The 16,315-nt window shown below is 42.0% G+C and overlaps 1 protein-coding gene across 1 annotated transcript in view; it reads left to right on the top strand.

Annotated features, from left to right (window-relative positions):
• LOC126195243 (microtubule-actin cross-linking factor 1) overlaps positions 1 to 16,315 on the top strand; it is a 503,782-nt gene that overhangs the window by 244,059 nt on the left and 243,408 nt on the right. The window contains exons 6-9 of the mRNA XM_049933770.1: positions 13,543 to 13,706; positions 14,573 to 14,688; positions 15,756 to 15,859; positions 16,038 to 16,253. Coding sequence (XP_049789727.1) covers positions 13,543 to 13,706; positions 14,573 to 14,688; positions 15,756 to 15,859; positions 16,038 to 16,253 — 600 coding nt within the window. The remainder of the gene's footprint in view (positions 1 to 13,542; positions 13,707 to 14,572; positions 14,689 to 15,755; positions 15,860 to 16,037; positions 16,254 to 16,315) is intronic.

The raw sequence follows: 16,315 nt of genomic DNA, 5'->3' as shown, positions 1-16,315 counted from the left end.
ATCTGCTGTATGTAGGAGAGGACATAATAAATTTTGTGGGGACACTTTCACTCTGACATAATAGGAAGTCACTTCACATTGCTGCCGCTGCAGATTAAAATTGTGAGCCGGACCGGGGTTCGAACCTAGGACCTTTGCCTTTCGCGGTCAAGTGATCGACTAGGGTTATCCATGCACATCTCACGATCCGCACTAACAGCCCTACTTCCGCCAGTACATAATCTCCTATACCTCCCAAACTTCACAGGTGTTCTGCATACCTTGCAGGAAACAATCCCCCAGGCCAATGTCTCCGCCATATTACTTCTTCCAATAGTGCTAGTCCCGAGATCTTTTGTGAAGTTTGGAAGATAGATGAGGTACTGGCGGAATACATGAGGGCAGATCACGGTACATGCTTGCATAGCTCAGTCGGTAGAGCATTTTTCCACGAAAGGCGAAGGACTTAAGTTCGAGCCCTGATCCAGTAGATAGTTTTCGTCTCCCAGGAAAATTAAGATGAAGACATCCGCTGCAGAGTGAAAATTCGATCTGGAGCGGCACATCTCTTCAAAGTTTTCAGCCCACATCATTTCCGATATCTAATATACGAATTGTTGAAACGACTGAATTCCGTGTGCGAAATCCACAATAATTCTGGTCAGAATCTGCCTACACTAGCGATGAAAACACATTTACAACAGTATGCAAGGCGCCTGCGTGCACTCGTTACGCCGCACAAGAGTCACATGACTTGGAATTATACACGGCGTTGTGTTCCACGTCTCCCCCCCCCCCCTCCCCCCCCCGCTAATATCTTCACCAGTTCATAAATTTGCACGCTAAGCTTGCTCTCTTGTGTTCTCTTCAGTTCCCACCAATGTAAACGCTTGTTCACAGGTTAAAGAAAATGGCACTGATGAATGACGAATCGTTTGCGAATGTTCGTGATTTCCATTCTGCTAAAAGATGTGTTCAAGCATGTTATTCCACATGTATGGCAAACGAGATCCGCCCTTAAAGGGAGAGGCAAGGGCTACAGCTACTGGCCTCTCGATGTAATCCGTCTGCAAACAAGTGCTTCAGAAAGGACTTTCATTTGAGTGTTAGTATGAATGATCTAACCAATTGTCTACTCAACGAAGACAGCTGTGGCCAACTTGCGGGAAAAGTCGCTAAGTATGAAGTATTTGAAAAGCACAACAGCGACTAAAATTCATATTTGGGACTGACGACTTTTTTTTGGGTGGTCTGCTCGAATTATTATGGAAAACGTGAAGTTTTTCACTACCCTAACTCCTAATTAATGGGAGAAAACTTGTACACCAAATAACTCTATTGCGATTATAGGTTGTTTAGTGCGTGGGGGGAAAGAAAGGAAGAATGGACTTGTTTTCCATTGTAAGACGCGTGTAAGCTTACTCCTGACGTTAGCACTCCTTACATGCCAACAACAATCAGTACGAGCTTTGCCTTCCTATACTCCACCACCTATGAAGCAAGAGCAACTTGCGCTGTAGAACTCCCTCGTTCAAATCGACAAAACAAGTTACAACAATGACTCTCCCAGAATGCAGTGCACTGTTACACAATTTGCTTGTAGTGTTGAGTTACGTTCACTACACTGTTTGACTAAGTGTGTCCACGTGCAAAATTCGCGATGGGACGTAATCCTAAATACGAACATTACAGGCAGGTTTAGGAGTCCTATCCTCAATTCAAAGAGTGGTTACGCTCTGTTGAAAATGACACTACAAGAGCTTACTGTACCTACTGCAAGCGCGAAAGTCAACACAGCAAATTTCCGGATCTTTTCAAAAGTTTTCGATAATGGAAGCTTCCGTTTAAAAGCGAGACTAAAACAAATGCCAATAAATTTTCGGAAGCAGATATCTGTATGTTCATTGTTGAACACACTTCATTCGCTTCGTGTGATCACTTGTCAGAATTATGGAAAAAAAAACAATTTTCAGATAGTAAATTTTAGACAACTCAAGTTATACAGAACTATGGGCAGAGAAATTGCCGTAACGTGTTAGCTCCACACTTTTCGGAAATGTCGCGTCAAGATACACTGAGAATGAACTCAGCTTAATTTTAGATGAATCAGCAGATACATACGTCACAAAATTACTCGCGTTTGTATACCCTGTTTCAGCGTCTCAATGCAGAAAATAATGTGCACGCTCTTGGCTTGGGTGGAATCAGAATCTGGTACAACTGAAGCCATTGTTAATTCAATAAAAACTTTGTTGGGGTGTCAAACTTAATTCAGAAAATATGATTGGGGTCGGGATTGACAATGCTTCCGAAAACACAGGAATAACCAATGGTAAATTTGAGAGGCTGAAACTAGATTTAAACTTACCATACTTGATTATGTGTTTGTCATTCATTGCAGTTTCTCTTGGAAGAGATGAGACACTGCCAAGGAATACCAACTTTTTGGTTCGAGAAACCTACAACTGGTTTCCTCACTCTTGTAAGCGGCAAGCAATGTATAGGGTCATTTATAAAACATTAACAGAAGGTGAGGAACCTTCGAAAATGCCTGCTGTGTGACGCGATGACTTTCTATTGAGATAGTTACAAGAATATTATCACAGTGGGAAGAAATGTAACTTCACTTTCAGATTGTTAGATTTATAGAAAGAAAAAAAAGAAAAAAATGCTGTAGACATGAACTGCGATCCTGTGAATAAGTTATATTTGTGTGACTTCAAACCAATAGTACAGGAAGTGAAAAATACAACAAACGCTTTTGAAAGTGAGAACATTGACTCTACAAAATTACTTCAGGATTTGACAACTCTCATTTGATCGTGAGTAGGAGAACTAACAGTTTACGAGTTGCAAGGTATGGAAAAACCGCAGTTATTAAAAACAGCGTTTTAGTGGTTTTAAATTAATGTTTACTGTGGGTTAAGAAACAGATATTAAATGTGTGTACCACTTTTAGTGCAGTAGCGCCTTAAGCGTGGAGGGATAGGGACCGGTGTGTCGCCGGATTGCGATCACGCGCGTCCCTCCTTCAAAGGCCTGCAAACTGGAGAGCAAACGGGTGGTTCCCCACGTTTCAAGGAAATACAGGGTTTTTTACAAAGTTATACCGACCCTCCACAGCGCGCCTTGTGGATCAGTGGCGTCATTGTGCGCAGAGACGCCCGAGGGGTGTTAATTTCCCAAAAAAGTGCCTTAACACTACATGGAATGCAGATATGAGCTACTAATAAAAATAACGAGGAAACGCATACGGACAGAATCTACGTAAATTTCCGCACGCTGTTAGAGAGGAAATTCAACTTCCCCCAGCACAAGCGCTGGTCACTATTCAGACTCTCTCCAGCATTTTCTGTCCAGTTCTCTTATGTGAATAGACAAAATAACTTCGCCGAGTTTGTTTTTATATAGCGGAGTTAATTTCAGTTTATTAAAGGAATACTGCAGTTGTTTAGTGAGCTCTTATTAAAAATAAATAACTGTAAACAACAGGTGAGAAGTGTAGAATCTGAAGTGACGGTGTATTACTGCACTTCTCTCACCATTAACTGACTGCATAAATGTTTTTCATTCAGAAACTGCTGGCACTTGTAGAGTGAACTGCACTGAATGGAACCACTTACCACACATCGACAGTGCATCTTCCACGAGGGGTGTGAATGTGGAGTGGATTTGGTCATGTTAAATCTAGAACAATAATCTGCTGAAGTTCTGTGACCGCCAGATGACGACCTACCTTTGCAAAGGGAGGTAATTTAAGCCTCTGGGCCTCTTCAGATGTTGGAGGAGCTGAGGCTGGGGTGATGCATTTGATAAACGTCATGCACTGAGAAGTATTCCAGCCAATGGCATAAGAGGCAATGAAATCGAAACTGCCGAATACATATTGACAGCATGTTACACTTCGGTGTGGTAGATAGCTGACAGCTCCAGCTGTTTAACCTTTTTACCTAATAGCCCCCTTACAAATAATTACACAATATTAACACGAACCTTAAGAAGTTATTTCATCTACTCACACAAAAGAACCGGTCAAGAAACGCTGGTCGGTCTGCAAAACGAAATGCGATCAGCGCTCGCGGTGAGCTAAGTTGCACATCCCTGAAGAAGAGCCCCCCTCTAACATTGTGCACAGATTTACGTAGATTCTGTCTTTTCTTGCGTTAGTGTCAGTAGTAACTCGTATCTGTATTCCGTGTAGTAAAAAAATCGTTCAAATGGCTCTGAGCACTATGGGACTTAACTTATGAGGTCATCAGTCCCCCTAGAACTTAGAACTACTTAAAACTAACTAACCTAAGGACATAACACACATCCATGCCCGAGACAGGATTCGAACCTGCGACCGTAGCGGTCGCGCGGTTCCAGACTGTAGCGCCTACAACCGCTCGGCCACCCCGGCCGGCTTCCGTGTAGTATTAATGCACTTGGTGTAAAATAAACATCCGCCAGGCATGTTTGCACTGCTTCGTCAGAGGCGCACTGGGTAAGATCGGCATAACTTTGTGAAACACCCTGTAATTGCTTCTATGAGGAACTCAGATGGATAGAGTGGAGACTCATCTGCTCGCTCTTCGGTCTGCAGACCTATGAAGGTGAAATATTTCCGCCAGAAGCGACGGTTTTCGAGCTAATCAAGTGAAATAAAGTGTCCTTTTAACCAACCCACCTACCCCACACTCCACCATAACGAATTTTTTAGTTGTTGTTCATGACACACTCTCCAACAGCTGTAGAAAAATTGGTGACTATTTTCTCCCCTATTCGACTGTTTTCGTGCTATGGATCTCTTAGGTCACACAAGCATCTACAATGTTCTGGCCTAACTACAAACGCCGGAACGAAGGGGCGAAACGAAAGACCAGAGAAGGCAGTGAAGAATCGGCGGCCAATGGTGCGCGGAATCGGACCGCGCTGCGTCAGGCGTGCCACCTGCAAACAGCTGCATGTAAACGCAGCTCATGCTAACCTCGGCCGCACAAGATCGGCCCGAGTCTGCAAGGTCATTATAGCTCCGCTGTACAGATCCGTAACAAGTAGAACAAGTAGCTCCTTGGACTTGGTGTATAGGAAGAACTGTGTTGTTTTCATGTCCCCTCTCGCTAGCGACATTTGTTGTAGTAAATTTAAGTATTGTCAATTTTTCCGGGCGGGAAGGAGCGCCTGGTCCCCGGCACGAATCCGCTCGGCGGATTTGTGTCGAGGTCCGGTGAACTGGCCAGTCTGTGGATTGTTTTTAGGCGGTTCTCCATCTGCCTCGGCGAATGCGGACTGGTTCCCCTCATTCCGCCTCAGTTACACTATGTCGGCTATTGCTGCGCAAACAAGTTCTCCACTTACGCGTACACCACCATTACTCTACCGCGCAAACACAGGGGTTACACTCGTCTGGTGTGAGACGTTCCCTGGGGGAGTCCACCGCGGGCCGAACCGCACAATAACCCTGGGTCCGGTGTGGGGCGGCGGAGGGTTGAAGTGGACTGCGATAGTCTTCGTGGGGTTGTGGACCACTGCGGCTGCGGCGGGGACGGAGTCTCTTCGTAGTTTCTAGATCCCCGGTTAACATACAATTGTCAATTTGCTTTTCTGGAAATAAAACTACTAATGTTGTTTGTTTAATTAGCGACGAGAGGGCAAGACGCCACAGGTATTAGCTATGTTCTTCTGTTAGCCACACTACATTCTCTTCTGTCAACTCTATCGCTCACTCTCCAGTCAACTTTCACTCACGCATCTCACGTTAATAACGATGGTAGTTCGCGCGTAAAACAGCACGAATGGTTTCTATGCTGCGCCGAAGCAGGGAGTACGCGATCTTCCTTTGGTGGTTCGCTGAAATACGAAAAGTGGTACTCGAGTTCGAACCTGCGAATACCAACCGCACGTGACCAAATGCTCTTTGGTCGCGCTCTCCTAGTGACTACATATGAGATAATGCTACTTCGCTGATGCTCTTTCATTTGTGTTCGCTCCGGAGCGAATAATGAATAGTTCGTACGCACGCAGCTACCACAATAAATCAATTTAACACAAGCTAAAAACATAGCTAGAGACCGTAACAGGCATTTACTGCTTCTCCGAACCAGGATGACACGAACAGCTGTTGCTACGAGTGAGGTTTAGATTGCGAAGATCAGGCCACAGCAAACAATAGAGCAAGCCGGAGAGATTCTGCAGGCAGGTGGGAAAATGTGCCCGTCTCCAAGGTGATGCAGTCCTCAGGTTCTGATGTCATGCTGCGACCAAGTACTTTCGCAAGCGCACACCTCAAGGTCACTCGGTTCTCCCCCCGCGTTCTGACCCCACAGGCTGTCCGGTACGACTGCAACTTGCGGTCCCTCATCAAACCAGTCTTGCCCGCGCCTTTCTCGCCCTCTGAAGGGGCAATAATGCCTTGCGTACTCAAGTGCAGCAACGTAACGGCTCTCTGAAGAACAGTTACGGGGAAGTCACAAAAATATTCCGGAACTACATAATCTCACGCAAAAAGAATACGCGTACTGAATAAGCCACCTATCCCGCCACCTCCCTATTTTACTCCATTTGCGCTTGGGCAGACGAAACGAAAAATGTTGTAGAAGCCCCTTGAACTCTTAGCTTATTATCGTGACTTCTCCGTGAGATCTGTGATGCAGGTAGTAGAACTTTTACACCCTATACATCTAATACTGCTTCTTTACATTCATCCATAAAGATCTAAAGAGTATATTGTCTTACGTAGGCTTGTGGGGGCATATCTGTTACACTTTCGTAAGGGCTACACCTGTAATGCAGCAATAACAGCAAAATCCTTTCATAATCCCGTCACGCCTGCCGCGACTAATGGAACAAGAGTCTTGCGCGCAAGTACCTTAAAGCAAATCTCAATATACGAGGTGCATTCAAGTTCTAAGGCCTCCGATTTTTTTTCTAACTAACTACTCACCCGAAATCGATGAAACTGGCGTTACTTCTCGACGTAATCGCCCTGCAGACGTACACATTTTTCAAAACGCTGACGCCATGATTCCATGGCAGCGGCGAAGACTTCTTTAGGAGTCTGTTTTGACCACTGGAAAATCGCTGAGGCAATAGCAGCACGGCTGGTGAATATGCGGCCACGGAGAGTGTCTTTCATTGTTGGAAAAAGCCAAAAGTCACTAGGGGCCAGGTCAGGTGAGTAGGGAGCATGAGGAATCGCTTCAAAGTTATCACGAAGAAACTGTTGCGTAACGTTAGCTCGATGTGCGGGTGCGTTGTCTTGGTGAAACAGCACACACGCAGCCCTTCCCGGACGTTTTTGTTGCAGTGCAGGAAGGAATTTGTTCTTCAAAACATTTTCGTAGGATGCATCTGTTACCGTAGTGCCCTTTGGAACGCAATGGGTAAGGATTACGCCCTCGCTGTCCCAGAACATGGACACCATCATTTTTTCAGCACTGGCGGTTACCCGAAATTTTTTTGGTGGCGGTGAATCTGTGTGCTTCCATTGAGCTGACTGGTGCTTTGTTTCTAGATTGAAAAATGGCATCCACGTCTCATCCATTGTCACAACCGACGAAAAGAAAGTCCCATTCATGCTGTCGTTGCGCGTCAACATAGCTTGGCAACATGCCACACGGGCAGCCGTGTGGTCGTCCGTCAGCATTCGTGGCACCCACCTGGATGACACTTTTCGCATTTTCAGGTCGTCATGCAGGATTGTGTGCACAGAACCCACAGAAATGCCAACTCTGGAGGCGATCTGTTCAACAGTCATTCGGCGATCCCCCAAAACAATTCTCTCCACTTTCTCGATCACGTCGTCAGACCGGCTTGTGCGAACCCGAGGTTGTTTCGGTTTGTTGTCACACGATGTTCTGCCTACATTAAATTGTCGCACCCACGAGTCTCCTTCAACTGTCGATGAATTTCAATTGGTTTCACACCACGCAAATTCAGAAAACGAATGATTGCACGCTGTTCAAGTATTTAAAACAGTTTTCATTCTCGCCGCTGGCGGTAAAATTCCATCTGCCGTACGGTGGTGCCATCTCTGGGACGTATTGACAATGAACGCGGCCTCATTTTAAAACAATGCGTATGTTTCTATCTCTTTCCAGTCCGGAGAAAAAAAAATCGGAGGCATTAGAACTTGAATGCACCTCGTATAATAACTGTTAGCAATTATTCGCTTTCATGTTGGTCGTATGCGCAGCATGCTATGCGTACTCCATTGATGTTCCTACTGTATGAGAACAATCAATTTCTTTTACAAGTACATATTGTTAAGCATTTTGAAAAGTGTGAGGCCCCTCCTCTGCTTGGCGCCCCAAGCGGCGGCTTGTGCCGCTTGGGCCTATAACCGGCCTTGCTTGTATTCTCTGTTGATTTTCTGGAAATCTAGTTACCTGTTTCTAACAAGATGGCAACTGTATGTTACAGTATTCAGTTACATAAATATTAAAAAAATAACGAGCATACTTCGTGTTAAACTTCTCAAACTTTGGACGAATTCCGTTTCGAGACCAACTGGCAAAAAACTAATAAGCTTGTATTGTTTCGTACCGAGCAATAGCTGATTTTTTTTTCCCGTTCCGGAGAGCGTAGCCGTTTCCTGCAATTGATATGAAATTGTTTCTCACCCATTTCACCACACACACATCCAGTACTGTACACAGAATATAACGGCTGCGACAGTGGACTACTACAAACGTACACAATATTGTTTACTTTGTTGGCTGTGACACTCAACATTGCCGACGGGAGTCTTTGTTTCCTACTTCAACATGTGTAGAAGCCCAGAGTTTCAAGAAAATATCGATGGATTAGAAGTGCTCCGTATCTTCAGTGTTACTTATGTTGAATCGCTTTGAATGTGCATTGAAGAACATTAAGAGTAGACTAGTTTATGGCAAATTATTCCCTCGATATCGCCAGAAAAATTTAAGAAGTAAAAGATGTAAGTAAATATTTATCTTTTTAATCAGAATACCAATATGCTTTAGTAGTTGTAATAGATTGATTTGCTTGTCACTGACAGTTCACGATGCGGGAACTGTGAAAATTTATATGGCCTTTAGCTTGAATTGACAGTGAGTTACTGAGTTGCCTAGGATAAGGAAACTAGTAAAAAAGACTGGGGAGGTGAATTGGTATGTTCCGTATTTGGTGGGGCTAACTCGGGTTTACGCCAAACTAAGTTGGGATGAAAGAGATGAGATAGCTTTCAGCGCTGTTCACGCTTTCGTGCGGCTTAGGGAGCAATTTTTGGTCTTTTGGCTTGAAATTGTGAAAAACCTGAAACATGCTCCTCAGTTCTTTACGGCCATCGGGTGAACGTAATGTAACCAAAATCTAAACTAGCGTGAAACAAACCGTAACTCAGCGCAGCCCGCCGTGCAGTGCGTTCGACTCGAGTTAGTAATAATCTCAACCCAAATTAGCACGTTTTATAAACCAAGCTGATTACCCTGAGCTCGCTCAGATCGAGTTGCAGGAAAATCTAAATTATCTTCGACGCCGTTTGCCACGTTCCTTCCTGTTCCGGTTGTAACTTCTCTTAAGATACGGTAACCAAACCGAGTATGTCGAAACATGCTAAAAGAGTTCATTTCTCTCATTAGCGTCTGCGAGGCTTGTGAACGGGTTTGATTGCAATTTTGTTTGTTATATGAAATCGGCGATCAAACTAAAAACACTTTTTTTTTTATTATTGTCTGACATACAAATATCTGACATCATCAGCAATATTTCCACCGATTGCCATGTTTCCTCACAAGCCATATACTAAGTATTATATCTTCTTCTTCATTCTTTTTCACGCGATCAGGCACAGAGGACCGCGCGCCACCACAGTTAGAGCTCTCCATCCGTCTCTGTCTTCTGCTATGTGTCTCCAGTTTTCCGTGACTCCCAGCTGCAACAGGTCTTCTCTCACTCCATCGATCCACCTCTTTCTAGGTCTTCCCACTGGTCTGCTGCCTGACGGGATCCAGTCCATTGTGATTTTGGGCCATCTTGTTGCCTCCATTCTAACATGTCCAGCCCATTGCAGTCTTTTGCTTCTCATCACTCCCAAGATGTTAGGCTCCTTGTACAGCTCTTCAGTGTTATGGCGTCTTCTCCATTCTCCAGTAGTCTGATCTCTGACTGGTCCAAATATTTTCCTAAGGTCTTGTTTTCGAGTGCTCCAGGTTTGAGAACCATAAAGTACTACTGGCATTATTAATGTCTTATACAACCGTAGCTTTAGTTGTTGCGAGACACTTCTACATTTTAATATAGGGTCTAGAGAATGATAGTATCTGTTTCCCACCTGCAGTCGTGCTTTTATCTCTGCTTCAGTTGATGTTACTTCTGTAAAAAAATGATCCAAGGTATTTGAACTCTTTCACACGTTTATACCTGGTGTTGTTCACAATTAAATCTTGAGAGTTCTGGATCTTTCTTCCTATGGTCATATACTCTGTCTTTTCAGAGCTAATTTGTAGACCGATCCTAGCTGCCAATATCTCCAAGGTCTGGATACTTCTCTTCAGATCTTCTTGTGTGCATGCTAATAGTGCAATGTCGTCTGCATAGGCCAGATATGTAATGTGTTCATTACCAATTTTAATGCCCTTGATGTTTTCTTTGTTGAAATCCCGCATTACCTTCTCAAGTTCCAGGTTGAAGAGGACAGGTGATAGCCCATCTCCTTGGCGTAATCCTGTTACAACTTGGAAGCTTTCTGTCATTTGATTGCCTACCTTAACCTTAAGTTTTGTGTCATTTAGGCATACCTCTACCAGTTTGACCAACTTCTTTGGTATACCAAACTCTGTCATAGTTCTAATCAGGCTAGGTCTATGTATACTGTCGTAAGCCTTCTTGAAGTCGACAAACAGGAGATGTATCTCTCGTCCGTATTCGTACATTTTTTCACAGACCTGTTTTAGGACAAAAATCTGGTCCGTGGTTGATCGCCCTGCCTGGAAACCTCCTTGGTATTCTCTAATTATGTCTGCTGCTATAGGTTTTATTCGTTCTAATAGGCAGTTGGAGAAGATCTTATAACAGGTGTTGAGTAGCGCTATGCCCCTGTAGTTGCCACATACGGATTTGTCTTTCTTTTTATATATGGGGCATATCACAGCTACCTTCCATTCCTTTGGTATTTCATGTTTTACCCAAATTTGCTCGATTAGCTTGTGGATTTTGAAACAGAGGATTTCGTCTCCAGCCTTGAGAAGTTCAGCAGGAATACCGTCCTCACCTGGACTTTTACCATTCTTAACGTTTTTAATCTGGTTCCTTATCTCTTCAATGGTATTATATATATCTCTTTAACCTATCAGTAATTTTTTTTTCTTGAGGGCATTTCATAAACGGCGATTTAGTAGCCAAATGCCTCGCCGCGAGCAATAATGATGGATGCCACTCTACAGTCTGAAATTACTGCTCATGGGACACCCTGAATTTGCTGAGAGATTTCGCTATAGGTTGTAATTCGAAAACACTCTCATGAGACATTCGGAATTTGCTGTAAGGATTTTGGCGACGATATTAAGGTAGCCAACTACCGTGGCTCGAGCATCAGTGGTGTAAAGTTATCGCTTCCATCAGTTACTTTGCATTCTAAATTTTAATATGTGCGTATATTTCCGAGTTGTCGTGATGCTAATATTCCGTGTGGACTCGCTTGTAAATTACGTTTAACAAATGCCTCACGAATTTCGATCAAACAAAATAAATCACAATAGGCGGCTACACCCCTAAAGACCACAGTGAATGATTTCCCGTCCTCTAAGCACAGATTCAACTTGAGTTCGGTCGCCGCGACGGCGGTAAACTCCAACCTCGCTCTAAACCGTCATCGATAGCAGCGACCGCCGCGCAGCGTGTGAACACAACTCGAATTATCAACAATCTTACTGGGGTTGACTAGAAATCGTCTCAACCAAGTGTTAAGCCGATTTTGTAACTCGAGTTGATCCATCTCCAAAGACCAGCAACACTAATCAAAGGTGAAAGTTGCACTGGGCGCGTGGACGGTCTAGTCGTTAGGCGGCCCTCTTATCTAGAAGACCGGAAATTGAGAATGGAAATTGTTCTACGGGACAAAAGAGATGAAAGCCGATGTGCGCTGTAGACTGTGGGGTGGGGCTGGACCTCATTTGATTACCAGTGTTCTGCTCGGCAGCTCCCTGTAACTATGGGTGCTCGCTCGTTCGTGCGACACCGCGTTTTAGAAACTTTTTGTGGCAGCCTGTGTTTCATTTCCGGACCGTAGGTGACTCACTGTATAATACAGTTCCCAAGTACATTACATGTCACAATTCTAGAACTTAGTTCTCTCAGTTCATTTCATCAATCAATCAATCAATCAATCGATCCATTCAGTCATCCTTTCATTGTGTTCCTTAGAACCTATTGAGATGTAGAACCGTCAGGGATATGCAGAGTGTCAAGATATACATTAACAAAAGACTAGCAAATCACAGGCAGTTCACATATTGAGAATCTGCATACAATATTAAAAATAAACTATTACTACACTGCTGTCATTTTCTAAGAAGGTATGGCCCCAAGTTTTACTTCGTATGTGAAGGTCTATTTTTGTTTTTTAATTGTATGTGTTACAAGAAAAACAAAATATATTGTTTTAACTCTTGAACTAATATTGATATTTCGTGCACTAGGAACTGTTACTACTAAAACTAATTGCAGTGGTGGCCACCAAGCTTGTATCTGCTCAATAAGTAATGACACTGAGTGGAGTATACTTCGTTTATGTAAGTGTCATTGCTACTGCACTTGTAACTTGTGCAGCTGTGTGTTCCTCCAACCATGCAGCTCGTCATGTGGACCCACAAGAAAAAGTCCACGGGAGTCAAGTCTGGGGGTGTTCAGTAGCCAGTATCAGAATGAGTTACCAGTATAGGCTACCAAGCAATTAGGAAACTCACTACATTTTGCAATCTCTTAACTGCTGATTTTTGAGATGATGTTGTAATCATTCTGCTTATTTCTACAACACATTGGTGAAAAACAATTTTAATGTTCAAATATTGAAATATATTTATTTTAAGATTTAATTTCGTAAACACACAATGTGGTATTTTAAATCTCCATTTCAAGTTGTTTGCTGTGTGCCTGGATAGAACTAAATGACCTGGTACATCTATTGAAGCATTCTGACACAATTAAGATTGTGGAGCTCTCTTTCTTCCATGAGTGAAGTGGCTGCTATTCACTGTAATCTGTTAAAAGTGTGCCTCCAGTACTCTGAATATTAGCGAATTATTAGTTTCTTTGTAGTGAACTGTTGTTTTCTAATAAGATTCTTTAAGTTATAAATTATCAAATATTTTCAAAGAATGATGTCCAAATATCGAAATATGATGTGCTGTTGTGCTTCTGAGGATGTTTCATATGAAGCATGCCCTTTCTGTTTTGGAATCATTTACATTTATTACCAATGGTTTTGTAAGCCTAAAATGGATTGTAAAAAGTTACTAGTGTAAAGGCTCTCGAAATTGGTTTTCCACAATTTGACAGAAAGTGTTAAAACTTATTGATGATGGGTGTGGAAAATCAAATGTGTCTCTTTTGTGCCGACAGATATCCGACATTGTAGTGGGCCAGGAGACAAACATTTCAGCGAGAGATGCACTGCTGAGATGGGCACGCAGATCGACGGCAAAATATCCAGGCGTCCGCGTCTCCGACTTTACATCCTCCTGGAGGGACGGGCTGGCATTCAATGCTCTCATTCACCGCAACAGGTAATGGGTTAAATGCTTTCCTGTAAAGTATTTTTCAACCATTGATAGTGATATGTGGCATCTTGTATGTTGCAAGGAAAACACTGCCTTTTTATTTACTGTAATACTAACAGCAGGAAAACAATTTTTGTCTGTGAAAAATTAGATAAGTACTGGTATAAAAATAATCCTGTGACAGAAATCTCAGTGGTTTGGGGGTTGTCGATTACTGTTTCTGTTTGTGAGTGAATCTTTTGTTCTTTAGTGCAACTATTACAACAACAATCATAACTTACAGGTATGAGGAGATATTAACCCACAGAATTATTAAAAAATAGAGTTCTTGTGTGCTCTGGAAGAGTGTATGTGTAGATAACGAATTGGTGGTGGGACACATTTGATAAAGAATTGTTGGTGGAATACATCACTACAACCAATCCGTTCTTCTATGAGACAGCATTTCAGAAATAAAAACCAGGTAGTATGGAAGCAGATAACTGTGGGCTGAAGGGTTGGATCACAATAATTGATGCAGTCTTTTTGTAATTAGCAGGAAGCATGATTAGTATTTGACTTTGTGTGTTAATTAAATTCTTAGGTATCAAAATATCATCTATTGGGGCCTGTTTTTGGATTTTATCTTTTATGCTCGTGATATTGTACTAGAATATAATTTTGGCCATCCATCAGTGGCACACGCTGTAAATATGTGCTATTAAGTTGTCCTTATTCTTGATGTTTTCTGGTCACTTGAAAACTAAAATTAAGGACGAACCACACTAGATTGCCATTTTGTTTAAACCTGATGCCTCCCCCCTCCCCCATTGTAACCTTATTGTTAATAGGAGTTTTGGACCATATTGTACAATCAATTCTTTCTGTTTTAGGCCAGACCTTATTGATTGGCGCTCAATTCGTTCAAGAGTTGTGAGAGAACGTCTCGAAACTGCTTTCACAGTAGCCGAGAGGGAGTATGGCGTAACAAGACTTCTTGATCCTGAAGGTAAATTTAGCTAGTAATTTCACAAACTTTTGTGCTTCTAGTGTAAGAGAAAAATATTAGCGCATTTAAAATCTTTAAATGTATGACAGTGAAACACTCATTTCACTTAAATACTCTTGCTATGTATTGTGTAGACAAGTATATAAAATATAATAGAGGGAAACTCCACGTGGGAAAAATATATCTAAAAACACAGATGATGTGACTTACCGAACGAAAGTGCTGGCAGGGGATTGGAATGACTCCTTACCCTCTCACTTAAAACCCACATCCTTTCGTCTTTCCCTCTCCTTCCCTCTTTCCTGATGAGGCAACAGTTTGTTGTGAAAGCTTGAATTTCGTGTGTATGTTTGTGTTTGTTTGTGTGTCTATCGACCTGCCAGCACTTTCGTTCGGTAAGTCACATCATCTGTGGTTTTAGATATATTTTTCTCAAGTATATAAAATGAAAGCCTAGGTGTCTTTTTGTATAAAATTGTTAGGTTTATAGTTTTTGTTGTTTGGTGATGTCTCCTTTACACAGAATAGGACTTCTACCAGTATTTTGATTATTCGCTTTGATTTTGTTAGAAGATTGCTTAAACGGCATTTCTACTTGAAACTAAGTATTACGCAAATTATCATAAAGTTATGTTGCAGTGTTTCTGAACTTGGTGTTAGGAGCAAAGGAAACATTATATTTATTGTTTATTAATGTTTGAAAATGGAAAATATTTGGAAAAAATACTCATCAGAATACTGTTTTCTTTTGCCACACAAGTGGTTCAAATTTTGATGAAAGCCTGTTGAATATGAGTAAAAATGTTGGATGGTAAGCTAACAAAGTTTCTGTTATTTAATTACTTAAAGAACCTTTGTATAACAGTGGTCATATATGCTTGTAGGACTGTAGGCTAGCTGTCTTTGTACAAATCCATACAGTGTTATAAGTACACAAACAGAAAAAATGTCATTGTATCACCAGAAACTGATTTACTGGCTCACAAAGGGCAAATAAATTTGTCTTGGAGAGGAAGTTATGAAGATGTGATTTGTTGTTAACATTACTTGTTTTTTTTCTTTTTCAGATGTTGACACACCTGAGCCAGATGAGAAGTCTCTCATCACATACATATCATCACTTTATGATGTGTTCCCAGAACCACCCCCAATTCATCCACTTTATGATTCAGTAAGTGGCATTGAGATTAATTCATTTTGTAATGCAATAACTTATTATTTTGGTTCTTAATCTCAATCTATAATATTTGTTAGAAGTCATAAGAGCAAATAATAACATCAAAACTAAAGTGAGTAACTGTAAACCCACCAGTTGGGCATGCATTTTGAAATAATTTCTGTTTTAACAGGAATCTCAACAGAGGCTATCTGAATATCGTGAACTGGCCAGCAGTCTGCATTTATGGATGAGAGAAAAAATTTCAGTTATGTTGGATCGCACATTTCCAAGCACTCTCATAGAAATGAAGAAACTTGCCGCAGAATCGAATCGATTCCGATCAGATGAAATTCCACCTAGACAGCGAGATAAACAGAAACTGCACTTAATCTACAGGGAACTTGAGGTAAGATTCAAGTAATGCACAGGGCACCCAGAAATATGTTTCAGATATTAGTTTCTTCTTCT

Source organism: Schistocerca nitens, chromosome 7 (genome assembly GCF_023898315.1).
Source record: "Schistocerca nitens isolate TAMUIC-IGC-003100 chromosome 7, iqSchNite1.1, whole genome shotgun sequence".
In the NCBI taxonomy this organism is placed as follows: domain Eukaryota; kingdom Metazoa; phylum Arthropoda; class Insecta; order Orthoptera; family Acrididae; genus Schistocerca; species Schistocerca nitens.
This window is presented reverse-complemented; position numbering and strand designations above follow the sequence as displayed.